Genomic DNA, 16480 nt, shown 5'->3' with positions numbered 1-16480 from the left:
GTCGCCGTCCGGGGCCTCCCCTGCTCCCCGCCCCCTGCCGCTGTCGAGCGAGGCCGCCGACGCAGCTGGGCCTCGCGCCCTCGCTGCGGTGGCCTCGGACACGGGTGCCTAGTGCCCAGTCGGGCTCACGCCCGCACCCGCACCCGCACCCGCACCCGCACCGCCCTGTGCCCGCTAAGGCCCCCGGGCCACTGACTAGGGGGGCCCGCCCCCAGAACGTAAAAAAAAAGTATATAAAAATAAATAAAACAATAATTAAAATAAAAACAAAATTAATTAATTAATTAATTAATTAATTTAATTAAGTTAATTAACCTTAATTAATTAATCTAATTAACCTGTTAGCTTAATTAAACAGTGATTAGTTTAACTAAACCCTAATTAACCTAACAGAGTATGACAGGTGGGTCCCACTGGACCCACGCGTCAGTTAGACCCAGTCAACCCCTGTTGACTGCTGATGTCAGCCTGACGTCATGCTGACGTCATAAATCCATTTTCCGAATTAATTAAATAATTAAATAAATTACAGAAATTAGTAAAATCTTTAGAAAATCATATCTTTTAATCCGTAACTCGGATTAAATTATTTTCAACATGAAAGTTTCTCAGAACTACGAGACGATTCCGAATACGCAGCCCGTTCGTCCACCACACACCCCTAACATATCAAACTCGCAACTTTCCCCCTCCGGTTCCTCTGCCCGAAAACGCGAAACTCCGGGAATACTTTCCCGGATGTTTCCCCCCTTCATCGGTATCACTTACTACCGCGTTAGGGCACACCGAACATCGCCTATTGCCTTGTTATATTTTGTGATGCTTTGTTTGCTCTGTATTCATTATTTCTTCCCCCTCTTCTCTCCGGTAGACTACGAGACCGACGCTGCTGTTGACCAGTTCGACTACGGAGTTGACGACTCCTCTCTCTTGCCAGAGCAACCAGGCAAGCCCCCCCCCCCCTTGATCACCAGATATCGCCTATTCTCCTCTATACTGCTTGCATTAGAGTAGTGTAGCATGTTACTGCTTTCGTTAATCCTATTCTGATGCATAGCCTGACATTGTCGCTACATCTGTTGATACCTTACCTGCAATCCTAAATGCTTAGTATAGAATGCTAGTTTATCATCATTGGCCCTACATTCTTGTCAGTCTGCCTTGCTATACTATCGGGCCATGATCACTTGGGAGGTGATCACGGGTTTATACTATACATACATACATACTATACAGATGGTGACTAAAGTCGGGTCAGCTCATTGAGTACCCGCAAGTGATTCTGACGAGGGGGCTGAAAGGACAGGTGGCTCCATCCCGGTAGAGGTGGGCCTGGGTTCCCGACGGCCCTCGACTGTTACTTTGTGGCGGAGCGACAGGGCAGGTTGAGACCACCTAGGAGACAGGTGGGCCTGGCCCTGTTCGGCGTTCGCGGATACTTAACACGCTTAACGAGATCTTGGTATTTGATCTGAGTCGGCTACGAGCCTATACGCACTAACCATCTACGTGGGAGTAGTTATGGGTATCCCGGCGTCGTGGTATCAGCCGAAGCACTTCAGACGTCAGCGACGGAGCGGCGCGCGCCGGATTGGAACGTAAGCCTGCTCTTGTATTAAGGGGGCTAGTTCTGCTTCCGGCCGCCCACACAACGTGCAGGTGTGCTAAGGGCGATGGGCCCAGACCCCTGTGCGCTTAGGTTTAGACCGGCGTGTTGACCTCTCTGTTGTGTCTAGGTGGGGCTGCGACGTGTTGATCTTCCGCGGCCGGGCATGACCCAGAAAAGTGTGTCCGGCGAAATGGGATCAAGCGTGTTGGGCTATGTGGTGCACCCCTGCAGGGAAGTTAATCTATTCGAATAGCCGTGATCTTCGGTAACAGGACGACTTGGAGTTGTACCTTGACCTTATGACAACTAGAACCGGATACTTAATAAAACACACCCTTCCAAGTTCCACAGACAACCCGGTGATCGCTTTTCCGCAGGGCGACGAGGAGAGGATCGCCGGGTAGGATTATGCTATGCGATGCTACGTGGAGATGCTATTTGGAGATGCTACTTGGAGATGCTACTTGGAGGACTTCAATCTACCCTCTTCTACATGCTGTAAGACGGTGGCTGCGAGAAGCGTAGTCTTCGACAGGATTAGTTACCCCCCTCTTATTCTGGCATTCTGCAGTTTAGTCCACTGATATGGCCTCCTTACACATATACCCATGCATATGTAGTGTAGTTCCTTGCTTGCGAGTACTTTGGATGAGTACTCACGGTTGCTTTCTCCCCCCTTTTCCCCTTTCCTTTCTTTCTGGTTGTCGCAACCAGATGCTGGAGTCCAGGAGCCAGACGCCACCGTCGACGACGACCCCTACTACACTGGAGGTGCCTACTACTACGTGCTGCCCGCTGACGACGACCAGGAGTAGTTTGGAGGATCCCAGGCAGGAGGCCTGCGCCTCTTTCGATCTGTATCCCAGTTTGTGCTAGCCTTCTTAAGGCAAACTTGTTTAACTTATGTCTGTACTCAGATATTGTTGCTTCCGCTGACTCGTCTATGATCGAGCACTTGTATTCGAGCCCTCGAGGCCCCTGGCTTGTATTATGATGCTTGTATGACTTATTTTATTCGTAGAGTTGTGTTGTGATATCTTCCCGTGAGTCCCTGATCTTGATCATACACATTTGCGTGCATGATTAGTGTACGATTGAATCAAGGTCACACCAGCTCCCCGCCCCGGCATCGTCAGATCCGCCGGCGTGAGGCCCCTACGACGTCGCCCCAGGCCGGCCGCCCCTTCTCCTTCACTCCTCCTGGATCGGCCACCCCTCCTCGACTCCTCCCCGCCCGCCCCGACGTCCATCCTCGCACTGCAGCAGGACGCCCCCGGCCTCCGCCCGCCCGCCCGTCCCTCCCTTCCTTCCGCCCGGCAGCAGGACGCGCCCGGCCTCCGCCCAGCCAGGATAGCTGGTGAGTGCCTCCTCCACTGTCTCTCTGCTTCCTCATGATTCCTCATTGTATTGCTGCTGCTACAGGAGGCAAAGCAAGGGAATCTTGTATGGTTTCTTGTTAGTTAATTTGTATGTTGCTTTGGATGATGCAAACATGTGATTGATGGCATGTACTGAAATTTAGCAAAAAACATTGTATGAAAATCTGCAAGGAATGTACTTCTATATGATTGATTGCTTACTATTAATTTTGTGTTGGTATGGATTGATGTCTGCTTAGTAAAAAAGATTGTATATATTAAAACATTGACATGTGAATGTTGTAGATGGAAAAAGTGAAGGGTCCGAAAGCAATTTGGGATGCTGCGGCTCATTCCATTTATATGGATGTGTGCGTAGAGGAGGTGCGAGCCAATAACCGCGCTCCAGGACACACCACTTTGTCTGATGTAGGCCAAGTTAATTTGCTTACTAAGTTTAATGAGCGCTCCGGGAGAAATTATTTGCACCAACAATTAAGAAACCGATGGGATGCATGTAGAAGTGATTATGCCATATGGAAGACATTGCTTCAAAAAGCTTCAGGCATCGGAATAGATCCTTATACAAAGGCCATTGCTGCTACGGATGAGTGGTGGGCATTGGAGTTGAAGGTGCCTTTTTGTTTTGTCATTTTACCGAGTTATGTTGCTTCTTTCATTTCATTTCATTTAACATGGATACATGCTTTTTCATTGCAGGCACGTCCGCAGGCTACCAAGTATCGGCATGCTCCACTTGCGGAGGAGGACAAAATGGAGGAGGTGTTTGATGCTTGTTGTGTCACAAACGAGCATGCGAGAGTGCCAATTCCCACATATCAAGGTTCTACATCTCGAATCAATTTGGATGATGAGTCTGGTTGTGAAGGTGACAAAACTGAAGTTACACCTCGTGCGAATCGTGCAAAGGGTGGGAAGAAGAGGGCATCTCCTTATTCCCCAAGTCCTAAGGCGAATGAAAAGTGGGCAAGTGAGCAGGCAAAGAATGAGGCATTTGTTCGTATGGTGGACCTCTTTGATTCAAGGAACAAGAGAGATGAGACTCAAGTTTCAGCAAGAGAAGAGATTCATGAAATGATGGCCATGGTAGAAGAAGATGGTGGTGCACCTGGGAGTGATGTTCATTTCTATGCTTCACAACTATTCAAGGATCAGACAAATCGTGATGTTTTCTCTGCCTTCAAGACTCATGAGCCTAGTGCGAGGCTGATATGGATAAACAAAGCATGGGAGTTCAACAATAAGTAGAACCTCTATGTTTCGAATGCTTTCAACTTGTATCATAGTGAACTATGTTCTGATTGCTTTCAACTTGTATCGTACTGTCCTATATTATTCGATTTGAACCCATGTAGTTCCTTTGAACTTGCATCATATTCAACTATGTTATGGTCTGAACCAAAGTATGTGCTTTCAACCCGTATCCTTGAAACCTGCTATTGTATCTTGTTATTAACCTCCTACGTGTGTATGTGCTTGTGGCAGATGGATAAAAAAAACAAGAAGATGAGGAATTTGAGGCTGGAATGCTTGCATTTGCTTTGGAAATGGCGTCGTCAAGCAAATCGTTGCCGTATGCGTCAAGAAGATTACCCCTTGTTACTGGCCTCCAATGGGTGGAAGAGAAGGAGCAGGATCCAAAAGCATTCTATGCTATGTTCAGAATGAGGAGGTCAGTGTTTTACCCATTGCATGATCTCTTGGTCGAGAACTATGGGCTTCAGTCAACTTGCAACATATTATCCAAAGAAGCGTTGACGCTTTTTCTATGGACTTTGGGGACAACGCAGACCACTGACAATGTGGCAGATCGGTTTGCACATAGTCGTTCTGTCACCAACAAAACATTCCATGAGGTTTTGGAGTGTGTAGACCGCATGGCCGGTGACTACATTAGGCCAATGGATCCATCTTTCTCTGAACCTCATCCCATACTTAGGAAAACAAGGTTCTGGCCTCATTTCAAAAATGCTATTGGAGCCATAGATGGAACACACATTAAAGTGGTTGTGCCTGGAATTGGAGCCCCAACATAGGAATAGGAAAGGGTACACAACCGAAAATGTCATGGTAGTGTGTGATTTCGATATGAGGTTCACTTTTGTTGTTCCTAGATGGCCCGGATCTGTTCATGACACACGTGTATGGAGCGATGCTATAGTTCGCTATGAGCATTATCCACAACCACCCACAGGTAATCTCTTGTATCTATGCATATTATTATGTACGTGTATGCATGCATATTCTTATGTACAAGATGTCTTATTGTAGATAAATACTACCTTGTCGACTCCGGATATCCCAACAGAGTTGGATATCTAGCACCATACAAAGGGCAACGGTATCATGTACCTGATTTCCAACAACACCCTCCCATGGGGAGGTATGAGACATTCAACCATCGACATTCTTCTTTGCGTAATGTTGTCGAAAGATCATTTGGTGTTCTCAAGATGAAATGGCGTATTCTCCAAGGCATACCACGCTACAAACCGGAGACCCAAAAGATGATCATCACTGCATGCATGTGTCTTCACAACTACATTCGTGATAGCAAGTTACGTGATGAGCATTTTGACAAGTTTGACAATGAAGCATACGTGCAACCTCCACAGCCGTTTACAGGTGCCAACGCTTTACCACCTGATGATGATGGTACCATGGCCGCTACACGTGAGGCTATTGCCGTCAGCCTTGTACCCTGAGATCATCCATCTGTTTGTAGTTTGCAACTCCCTTTTAACTTGTAATATAATGCAATATATGATATTTCCAACTCTGGTTCTAAATTGTAATGGTAAGCACTTTATGATATTTGCAAGTCGCTTTTATATTGTAATATTATATAGTTTATGAGATTTGCATCTCGTTTTTGTGTTCACATTACACATGAAACCGTCAGTAATAACCAAGTATTACCAATTCAACACTCACTTAAATCCAAGGGTGTTCCAGACATTTCAACAGACAACTCATAGAACAATCACAGGCTAGAATTACAGAAAAGAACTGGACAGATAATTCTGTGGGCAGCATCCCAGAATCATATTCTGAAGAATTATGAAGGGAAAAGAACTGGCCCTGTATTCCGCAGCCAGAGCCATGGGACGTACAACAGGATCCCGTCCCGCTGAAGATCACCGCCACCAAGGTGGACATGCATGCAAACCGTACGCCAGTTTTACTGGGCAGTGACCGGCCGCTGCGTCGACTGTGCCAAACAAAGTCACGAATCACCCAGTTCACTCTCTTAGGAGCATCTCCAGCCTTTGGCCCCCAGGGGCGTGTAAAATCGCCGCCTGGGGACGAGCCGACGCGAATGAATGGTCTAGGGGCGAGTTGGTGTCCAGTCGCCGGCCTCAGGCCGCTCCCAGATGTGTCTAATTTTCTTTAAAAAAACGATTCGGTGAAGTTCGGTTAAAACACGGCCTTATTTCGGCAAACTTTGGCATATATTAGACATATTCGCGACTTCTACATAGCAAATTTATCTAAAAAATGAAATCACTAAACGCGGAGTAGTCGCCGTCGTCGCCGTCGTCGTCGTCGGCCTTCTCCTCCTTGACGCGGCCGCCCCAGTTGGACCCCTGCCCGGCGTCGCCATGGCGGACAGGTGCCGGCGGCGGTGCGTCGTCGTCGTCGCTGTCGTCGAGGACGATGATGCCTCCTTCGTCGCGGCCCCGGCGGCGCTGCTCGAAGCGCTGCAGGCAGCGCGCACTGGCGCTTCATCTCCATCTCGACGTAGTCCTTGCACGCCCATTTCAGGGCCGCCTCGTCGTCGAGCTCCACATCGCCATGCTCTGTCTTCACGGTGGTGAGCCCCGGCTCGGTTTTCATGGCTACGAGCCCCGGCTCCGTCTTTGGCTTGACGAAGCATGGTGGAGCCGATGAGGAGGCGCGCCGGCCGCCCTCGTTAATGACGATGCCGGCGCTACGAGAGCGCCGGCCGAGCAGCGTCTCCGCCATGGGCTCAGCCTTGACGCCGAGCAACACCGGAGTGCCGGAGGAGTGGGAAGATGAGCGTGAGGACGAGTGCGAGGAGGAAGAGGCTGACCGGCGGTAGCAGCGCGGCAGCCTTGCATTGATTCCTACGGGAACCGAGGCGATGAGGACGACGAATCGCCCGTCTCGCTGACTCGACGGGCCCATGGCTGTTTCGCGCCAAAACCGCTCACCCAGCGCCCCCGGGCGCCTCCCAGCGTGCCGGGTTCGGCCTGGATCTGCCGGCGCTGATTTTGGCCCAAGCCGGCGAAAAAGGGCTCCTGGGGGTGCGAATGGGCCATTTTTTCGGCGTCGGCGCAAAAAAATCGCCTGGGGAGGCCGTTTTGGGGGCGCGGCTGAAGATGCTCTTAGGATGGTGACATTGAGAGCAATAGCCGGTAGGAGATGCATCGGCATTGCAGAAAGCACGTGACGGATCAGTGCCAACCTCTCACCACGAGAAAGCAAGAAAGCCCTCCAAGTGGGTAACTTCTTGCGCAGGTGATCAATGAGAGGGTCAAGAGCAAAAGTGGGGAACCTCCTCATTGATAGTGGCAAGCTTGGTCATCCGTGCGGCGGATGTGAGTGAATGAGCACTTGGTAAAAATCGTGCGAAGCTCCAATATCGCCTTAAGATGCTCAAGATCTCACGTACCATTGTGAGGCGGGGATGGCAAAATATCACGATATCACCACATAATCAACATAAAATGAAATGTTGGAAGCCATGTGCTGAGGGGCGACTCACCGAAGAATGTTACTCTGGATAGCATGCTGGATCGGCGATTTAAGCACATCGATCACAGTTGTGAAGAGCATCGGTGATAATGGGTCTCCCTGCCTTAGCCCCTTTGTGTATTGGAAGGTGGGACAAGGGAGCCATTGATCATAATTCGAGTGCTGGCGGTGGAGAGTAAAATGGAAACCCATTCCCTCCAACAAGGCCCAAAGGCAAATTGGTGCAACGTTTCCAGGAGGGAAGTCCATGAAATGGAATCGAATGTTTTGCCAATGTCGATCTTTAGAAGAATCCTAGGTAGCTTGAGGTTGTGGAGATGCTTGGTCGTTTGTTGAACCAACAATAAATTATGCAATGTCTTGATATGAATGCGCTCTTGTTAGAGGACACAAGCTCCTCGAGACGTGGGGCAATCCAGAGGGAAAGGACTTGTGCAAAGAGCTTTACCATAATATGGATCAAGCTAATTGGCCAAAACTCAGTGAGGGAAAAGGCGCTTGACTCTAAGGAAGGAGGGTGATCAGTGCCTCATTGAGCTGCTAGAAGCTATGGCCATTAAGAGCGAAAAGCTTGCCAAAGGCCTCAGAAGTACTTCCCAAGCAGAACATGGGAATTCATATGTGAATCCATCTGGACCTTGCGCCTTTCCGATGGTAAGGAGCTTAACTACGTGCCAGATTTCATCTTCAGAGAAGGGGGGCTCCAGTTTTTTAGCATTTACCTATTTTTAACCAACGAAACCAGGGGGATTACAACCACTAGATATATTATTCTTTGTGCCCCTTTAAGAAGTGGATTTGGTGGTGCATGGAGTTTCAACCACCTTTCCTCTTCCTCGAAAGCGATGAATGCAGTGCCAAACCTCGCCGTACTAGGGTTTAGGGTAGTTAATGGGTTAGTTTAGGGAGTGTCCGTCAAGCTTCTGCCATCAAATGCCATCTATTCAACGAAGCTATCCATTTTGGCGATCAGTTCTAGTCATATGAAAAATAGCAATTATTATTTTCTGTACTAAACTTTTATACTTGTTTATAATTAATTTTATAAGATTATATTGGTAATTTTTATTTACTACTACTCCTTTGTAAAGACATATCCACTAAAAATATATTTAATTAAAACAAATTCCTTTAGATGCAAGAAAAAATGACATGCCTTGACGGTCTAATTTGTGACACATACATTATTTATATGTTATATTGTGTGTGTGCGCACACACACATACATATGTTACGTCTCTCAGTAAAAATCCCTAAAAAATCTTGTTAGAACTATCGGAGTAAATACGGGGTCTAAGGAAGAATGTAGACTAACCTTTTTGATTTTTATTAGTAACAAGTAAATATTTTGTTTCGAGGTAAGAAACTTGCTATATTTAGGGGATAAATATCAAGGGATAATTAGATTTATGCCCCTAGTTGTGTCCCACTCGTCTGTTTTACCCCTAATTTTCAAAAGTCACCGGTTCTGTCCAAGTCACTTTGCTCCTCTTATCCTTTTGCCCTTTTACCATTTGACCGCGAGTTTGAAAACTTCATAACTAATTCATACTAAATCAGAAAAATGCAAATAAGATACCAAAATGTTCAGAAAAACATCACCTGTATGTCAGTGTCATTTGCATTCATGAAAAAAGTGTTGGAAAGTGCACATCCGAGTTTTAGCTCTTTTGATACCACCATGAATAGTAAACTCTAAAAAAATTCAAAAGAAATCAAAAAAATATGGTGGCAAAGAACGAAAAATGTTCTAAGTGCTTGCCAACTTTCATTAGGGAATGAAATTCATGGAAGTCGTGGCAAAAAAATAATCTATTTTGGAGTGTTGATTGTTTTTTTTGCCGCGGCACCCACGAATGTTACTCCCTGATGAAACTTGGGAGGCACTTAAAACATTTGTCATTCTCTGCCACCAATTTTTTTTGAATTTTCTGAACTTTTTTAGATTTTACTATTCATGGTGATAGCATAAGAGCTAAAACTTGGATGGGCACTTTCCAACACTTTTTTCATGAATGCAAATGACACTGGCATATAAGTGATATTTTTCTGAACATTTTGTTATCTTATTTGCATTTTTCTGATTTAGTATGAATTAGTTATGAAGTTTTCAAATTGACGATCAAACGGTCAAAGGGCAAAAGCATAAGAGGAGCAAAGTGACTTGGACAGAATCGGTGACTTTTGGGAATTAGGGGTAAAACAGACGAGTGGGACACAACTAGGGGCATAAATCTAATTATCCCAAATATCAACTAATCATGAGACATGAGATAATCCACAAAGCAATTGATCATGATCAAATTTGTAAACCCACAATATTTACCCATAAGAATAGGATTATTTTCAATGAGTAGTTGTAGGTGCCACTTCAAAAAAGATAATTTGATAAAGCTTTTCTTTCCTAGAGTCATTCAGTCATGATAACTACATGCACTATATATATTGACTCATTGCCATGGTAAATGTTTGTGTGCAGTCCTATGCATGAATACATACAAAGTTTTTTCACCACCCTAGGAGCCATCATATACATTTGAATTTACATTCAAAGCTTAATGTGGATAATTCGATATGATGAAATGTGAAATCCATGTTAGAATTGGAGATCACTATATCACACAACCACTCTCTCATTGAGAAACTCATGATAGATCAATTACCATCTCTTTTCAAACAACCAACAAATATCCTCATCAAGGTTCTTAGAGTCGGTATAAGCAAGCAGAAAAACAGAATGTGTTCAATAACCAACTGGCAATCTGTGCATGCTCTGTACCTGGTATTGAATAGCATAGTGCACATATATATGTTACTTCTTGATAGAGAACTCTAAACATATATTTGTATCGAGGTTTCCAATGTATCATAATGTATAAGCAAACCAACAATTTCAATGTGTTAAATAACTTATTGTCAACTTCTGCACACTCTATACTTCATCTTGACATATCATAGCTATCTCTAGAAGTCATATTTGCACATTTTACTATATTATTAAACATATCACACCATATTCAAAGGGAAATTTTACGGTGCATCATGATACACCAAATCACGTGTATTATATGGGTGATCTAACAGATGAGAATAACTGGGCCTTTTTGAGCCCAAGGGTATTTTCGACCTAAATTTTTTTGTACCTTTAATCGGCCTAATTAAGTCCAGGGGTATTCTTGTCCGAATTTTTTTGATTAAATTAATTGCATTAATAAAACACTTCATTATAGAGGTCCAATCATCATGCGTACTCTTTTGAATTTTGGTTTCGAGCGGTTCGTCCTCTCTCCTCCTCTCGAGCCCTAACCTTGGCGCCCTCGATCGCCGCCGATCGCCCTCGGCGCCCTCGATCGCTGCCGATCGCCCCCGGCGCCCTCGATCGCCGCCGATCGCACTCTCCGTGTCACTCCTTCCTCCTACTCCTACTCCCCCTCCCCCCTCCATGGAAAGTCACCCCACTCAGGTCGCGGCGCCAAATCTTCCGACGAAGCTCCCCTCCTTCCTCGAGCGGACGCCACCTTCCCCGACCTGAGAGGCCACACCATCCTCATCGACGTGCATCAACTTTTTCACGCCGGATCTTCGCTGTAAGTGCCTAGCCATCTCAAATCTTTGCTGGTCCCTTATGCATATAGTACCAATAGGGGTCGGATTTGATTAGGGTTTAGGATATGTCATGTGAGGTTTAGGGTTTATGGTTTCACAAAGTTGTGACGAGATTTCAATTGAAAGGGAGTGTAAGTTGGATTTAGCTAGGACATGTTGATGTAGTTAGTTAGGGTTTATGGTTTCAGAAAGTTGTGACAAGAATTTGATTCAAAGGAAGTGTAAGTCGAATTTAGCTACAACATATACTAAAGCACTTAGTTAGGGTTGTGTGCCATGAGAAAGTTGTCAGTAGATTTGGATTCAAAGAAAGTTATTTTGGATTTACTTAGGAGATGCTTTTGAATTGAGTTTCGAGACATTTTGGGTTTAGTTAGGAGATAATTATTTTTGTATGGAGTTTGGAGTTATTCTCGACTTAGTTAGGAGATAATTTGGATTTAGTCAGGGCATATTTTATACTTACTTACAACTTTTGAAGGACTGAGTTTGGTATATGAATCCGATATGAAAAATTATATCAATTATTTATGCAGAGTATTGCATAATTATTATGTATGCTATCCATCCGTAACATGGGCTATCCGTTTTCGTTGGCAGCATAACGACATGGATGATAAATGCAACGATGGCAAAAAGTTTAGGAATACAGGGAAGGATGACAAGGACATGGGTGATAGACGAAACGAAGGCAAATGAATGGATGGTATGCGCTCGGATGATAATGATAATGAGGATGCAGGCAAGGATGGCATAGACCTGGATGATGTACACAAGCAAGGTAAATGAATTGATAATAAAGGCATGGCTGGTTCAAATCTAAATGAGTGTATGGAATACATAGAGACTGTGAACAAGACTTTCAGGACCGAGGAAGAAGCCTACATGTTCTATGTAGGCTATGCGAGAAAAAAGGGTTTGGTGTTAGAAAGGATGATCTGAAGTACAGGGGTCCGGGTCTGAAACAAAATGCATACAGAAGGACCTACAAGTGCTGCAAACAAGGATGGCGGGCCCTTAAGCACTTTAACAGAGCTGAAAGGAAAAGAACACCGAGGGGTCTTTCTCGGTGTGGGTGTCCCGCTCTTTTTCAGGTTGAGCTACAAGATAGCAGTGGCCTCTGGTTCGTTAAGAACTTTGTGGACAAGCATAACCATCTGTTTGTCCCTGCTGACCTGACTCCCTACGTATTGGCTCATTGTAGAATAACTGACGCACAAAAGGCCGATGTCATCGAGTAACCTGTTGGTGGACTTCGAACACATCAGATTATGAATGTAATGGAGAAGAATGCGGAGGTCCCGACAAGCTTGGATTTATAGATCGAGATCTATACAACCATGTTTCAATCCAGAAGAAGCGCAAGATAGAAGGCAGTGACCCTAGATATTTGCTCACCTATATGATTGCACAGAAAAAAGCAGACCAAGAATTCTTTTTCAAATACACAAAAGACAAAGAAGGCCATTTGAGGAACATATTCTGGGATGATTCACAATCCTGGTTTGACTATGTTGCCTTTGGTGGTGTCGTGGTGTTCGACAGTGCATACCGGTCTAACAAGTACGAGCTTCCATTTGTTCCATTTGTTGGTTTGAACCATCACCGCAACACAGTTTTGTTTGGGGTCGGTGTCGGTGTCAAAACCGACGGATCTCAGGTAGGGGGTCACGAACTGTGCGTCTAAGCCTAATGGTAACAGGAGACTAGGGACACGATGTTTACCCAGGTTCGGGCCCTCTCGATGGAGGTAATACCCTACTTCCTGCTTGATTGATCTTGATGATATGAGTATTACAAGAGTTGATCTACCAAGAGATCGTAGAGGCTAAAACCTAGAAGCTAGCCTATGGTATGATTGTTGTTGTCCTATGGACTAAAGCCTCCAGTTTATATAGACACCGGAGGGGGCTAGGGATACACAAAGTCGGTTACAGAGAAGGAGATCTATCATTCGGATCACCAAGCTTGCCTTCCACGCAAAGGAGAGTCCCATCTGGAGACGGGACGAAGTCTTCAATCTTGTATCTTCATAGTCCAACAGTCCGACCAAAGTATATAGTCCGGCTGTCCGGATACCCCCTTATCCAGGACTCCCTCAGTAGCCGCTGAACCACGCTTCAATGACGATGAGTCCAGTGCACAGATTGTCTTCGACATTGCAAGGCGGGTTCCATCTCTGAATACTCCAAGATAAATTTCGAACACTGAAGCCGTGTCCGGCTCTGCAAGAAAAATTTCACATACCATCGTAGAGAGAATGATAATCCACAAATCTAATCCACTGACAACTCTTCGTAGCGTGACATCACGTCATGGCCCGGCCTTTATTCGAACCGTTTTTTACAACCAGCTACCGCACACATTGCGAGGCGGTTTCCTCGACACGTCTTGTCGAAGCGGAGATCGTGTCCCTCTTATCATGGGATCCTCATCAATATGGGTATGGGTAACCCCACCACGCCTGTTGGCATATCTCCGTGTTTTTAGGCAAGTCCCAAATGGTTACGCTAGGGATGCTTGATATTCTCCCCCTTTATAGAGGGGTCAGGGCCTATCCCTTTCTTAGCACACTCGCGCGTTTCCGCCCCTCGAGTTCCAACACCCGAAGCTCAAGCTTAGGTACATCGAATCTTCAATCATGTTTGGATCCAACCTTCAGTGTCGGTGGATGGCCTCCTCCGTCACAGAGGAGGACATTGCAAAGCTCAGGGAGGCCAGATATTTGACCGCCGATGTCAAGCACAGGCTTCCCGCCCCTGGGCAGATCATCCCCACTCCCGAACCCAACGAGAGTGTCGTATTCGTCTCTCACTTCCTCCGAGGCTTGGTCTTGACTCTTGATCCCTTCGTGAGGGGGCTCATGTTCTATTACGGGCTAGATTTTCACGATCTAGCCCCGTATTCCATCCTCCACATCTCGTCGTTTATCGTCGTGTGTGAAGCCTTCCTCCACATCACCCCAACACTTCGTCCTATGGCTCAAGACCTTCAATGTATAGCCGAAGGTGATTGATGGGCGACAGACGGAGTGTGGAGGCGCCGCAATAAGAAGAAACGCCGATGTTCCATGGCCAGAGGGTTCCTTCCTGGAGGTGTCCGATCTGTGGCAACGGAGGTGGTTCTACGTCACAGCTCCCCGAGGCACAATGTTGGTGGCTGCCCCTGCCTTCCGCTCGGGTCCTCCACCTCAACTGGCGTCATGGACCAATGTGGGACTGGATTGGGGTCCTGCTAATGACGTACCAACATTGTAGAGCCGTATTCGGGAGCTTCTTGAGGGGGATATCGATCTTGTCAAAATCATTCAGGTAATGGTAGTTTGACGGATCCTGCCGTGCAAACGTCGGCCTCTTCGGATGTGGGAGTTCAATCCGGAAGGTCCGCGGACCATTCAACACTTCTTTGGAGTGACGCTCGAAGGGATGTATAAGTTATTCTTCGGACCCCAAGTAAGGTGTTCGGACACCATCGAGGATGCGGGCCTGAGCTGCCACCGCCCAGATACCCAAGTAAGTAACCCTGTACCCAAACACTTTGCTTATGTTTAATACGACATTATTCTGAAAACTTGTCCGCGGCCAGGATTGGCTCAACAAGGCAGAGAGGATCAGGTGTTCGGCCCCACTTCCCGAAGGCTCGCCTAGTCCTGCAATAGCCAGGCTGCTTAGACACGCATTAAGCCAAGTGCCCTCGGGGAAAGGGGAAGAGAAGAATAGAGAAGCCAAACTCCACACATTGCTCTTCCAAACTGGGGGAATTTTTTATGCCTCCATGAAGGAGGATAACCGGGGAGATTTTTCCAAGGTTCCCTCCCCGCGCGGGAAGAAGAGGGCTGCCTCCGAAGATTTGGAGACGGAGGTGCCTAAGCAAGGGAAGAGAGTTTCACCATGGGGCCCTGCCCCGAAGGGCGTCCTCACCGCATCATGTCCGCCAACGGGCCAGCCCTACACCGAGCTATAAGTAACTAAACAAGAAGCTATTGCTTTTTCCTCTGAGAACAATAACCAGGATCCGTTTTTGCAGTCCGGGTAGTAGCTCGTCTCAACAGGGTTCGTCTTTGGGGGATCTTCTTCCGAAGATGATGGAGAGTGAAACCCCACCTGCCTCTATGCCCCATGGGGCAGACGACCCTGAGGTATCATCACGGAGGAGTCCGGATCCGCTGAGCCCGGAAGCTAACACTTCAACCGCCCCGAGCCCGGCGCGTTCGGCTCCCTTGGAGGGCAATGAGAATGGTCCGGAACAGTCCGTTGCCCGGTCGAGCATGCTGACCAGACTCCTGGAGCAAGCTGCTCTCTCAAAGGGTCACCGTACACTAATGGGTACGGTGTTGGAGAAGATGTCATCCGCCACAAGCGGGTTAAATGAAGCTTTTGGAAGTTTGCTCAAAGGCTTCGAGGTACGTGATAAAATACGTAATTTTTGATTGTTCCACACGCGCTAGGTGTGCTCCATATAGCTAGTAACCCCTGAGACTCTGGTTGCCCGCCCTAGGCGGCAAACAGAGGATCACACTCTTAGGTAATGATTGTACTGCATTCATGCGCAGGTGGCTAAGGGTCCGGCGATAGACCGGAACTCTGAATTCACCGAACTGAGGCAACAAATTGATGTGGTGGATACGGACATCATGCTTGTAAACAAGCGGTTTGACGAATCAGAGAGTATGCGCTTGTTTTTTCCTCATTTGCTTTTAGGAAATATGAAGAGGATTGTAGTATTAATTATGGTATGATGTTACTGCAGGCAGGGCTGCTGCCATTGAAGCCCTGAGGGTGGAACTTGCCCTAGCCAAGGAACGAGCCCAGGCTAGCAATGCGGCTGCCCTAAAGGCGGCAGAAGACTTGAGAGCCGAACAGGCTGCTCATCGCCGAAGCAAAGAAAGATAGCCGAGATGGATGTGGAGCTGAGGGACGCCACTGGCCGGTATGAGCTTCTCGCGAAGGAGAATCAGGCAAAGTTGGCTTACCTGAAAGAGGTGCTGGATTCGGCAAAGTAGACACACTCTGAAATTAGAGACGCGCGGGAGGAACTTCGAGCAGCCGGAGAAATCGCGGCTGGAAACCCCTATTTTCTACGGATGAAGTTCTTAGATCCAAAGTACGCTCCTTTGGATCAACTTTGGAGCACTGCAGATGAGTATGTAGACTTGGCGAAAAGTGCG

The 16480-nt window shown here is 46.7% G+C and overlaps 1 protein-coding gene across 1 annotated transcript; it reads left to right on the top strand.

Moving 5' to 3' along the window:
* Positions 1-3486: 3486 nt before the first annotated feature.
* On the top strand, positions 3487-4236 carry LOC119360640 (the record flags this gene model as incomplete). The annotated part of the gene is made up of 2 exons (XM_037626188.1): positions 3487-3600; positions 3688-4236. Coding segments are annotated over 2 exons (663 nt in total), but the record flags the coding sequence as incomplete, so codon positions are not given.
* Between the last annotated feature and the right edge of the window lie 12244 nt (positions 4237-16480).

The sequence above is a fragment of the Triticum dicoccoides genome, chromosome 2B, assembly GCF_002162155.2.
Source record: "Triticum dicoccoides isolate Atlit2015 ecotype Zavitan chromosome 2B, WEW_v2.0, whole genome shotgun sequence".
NCBI lineage: Eukaryota > Viridiplantae > Streptophyta > Magnoliopsida > Poales > Poaceae > Triticum > Triticum dicoccoides.
Note: the sequence above shows the minus strand (reverse complement) of the source record. Positions and strands in the feature narration are given on the sequence as shown.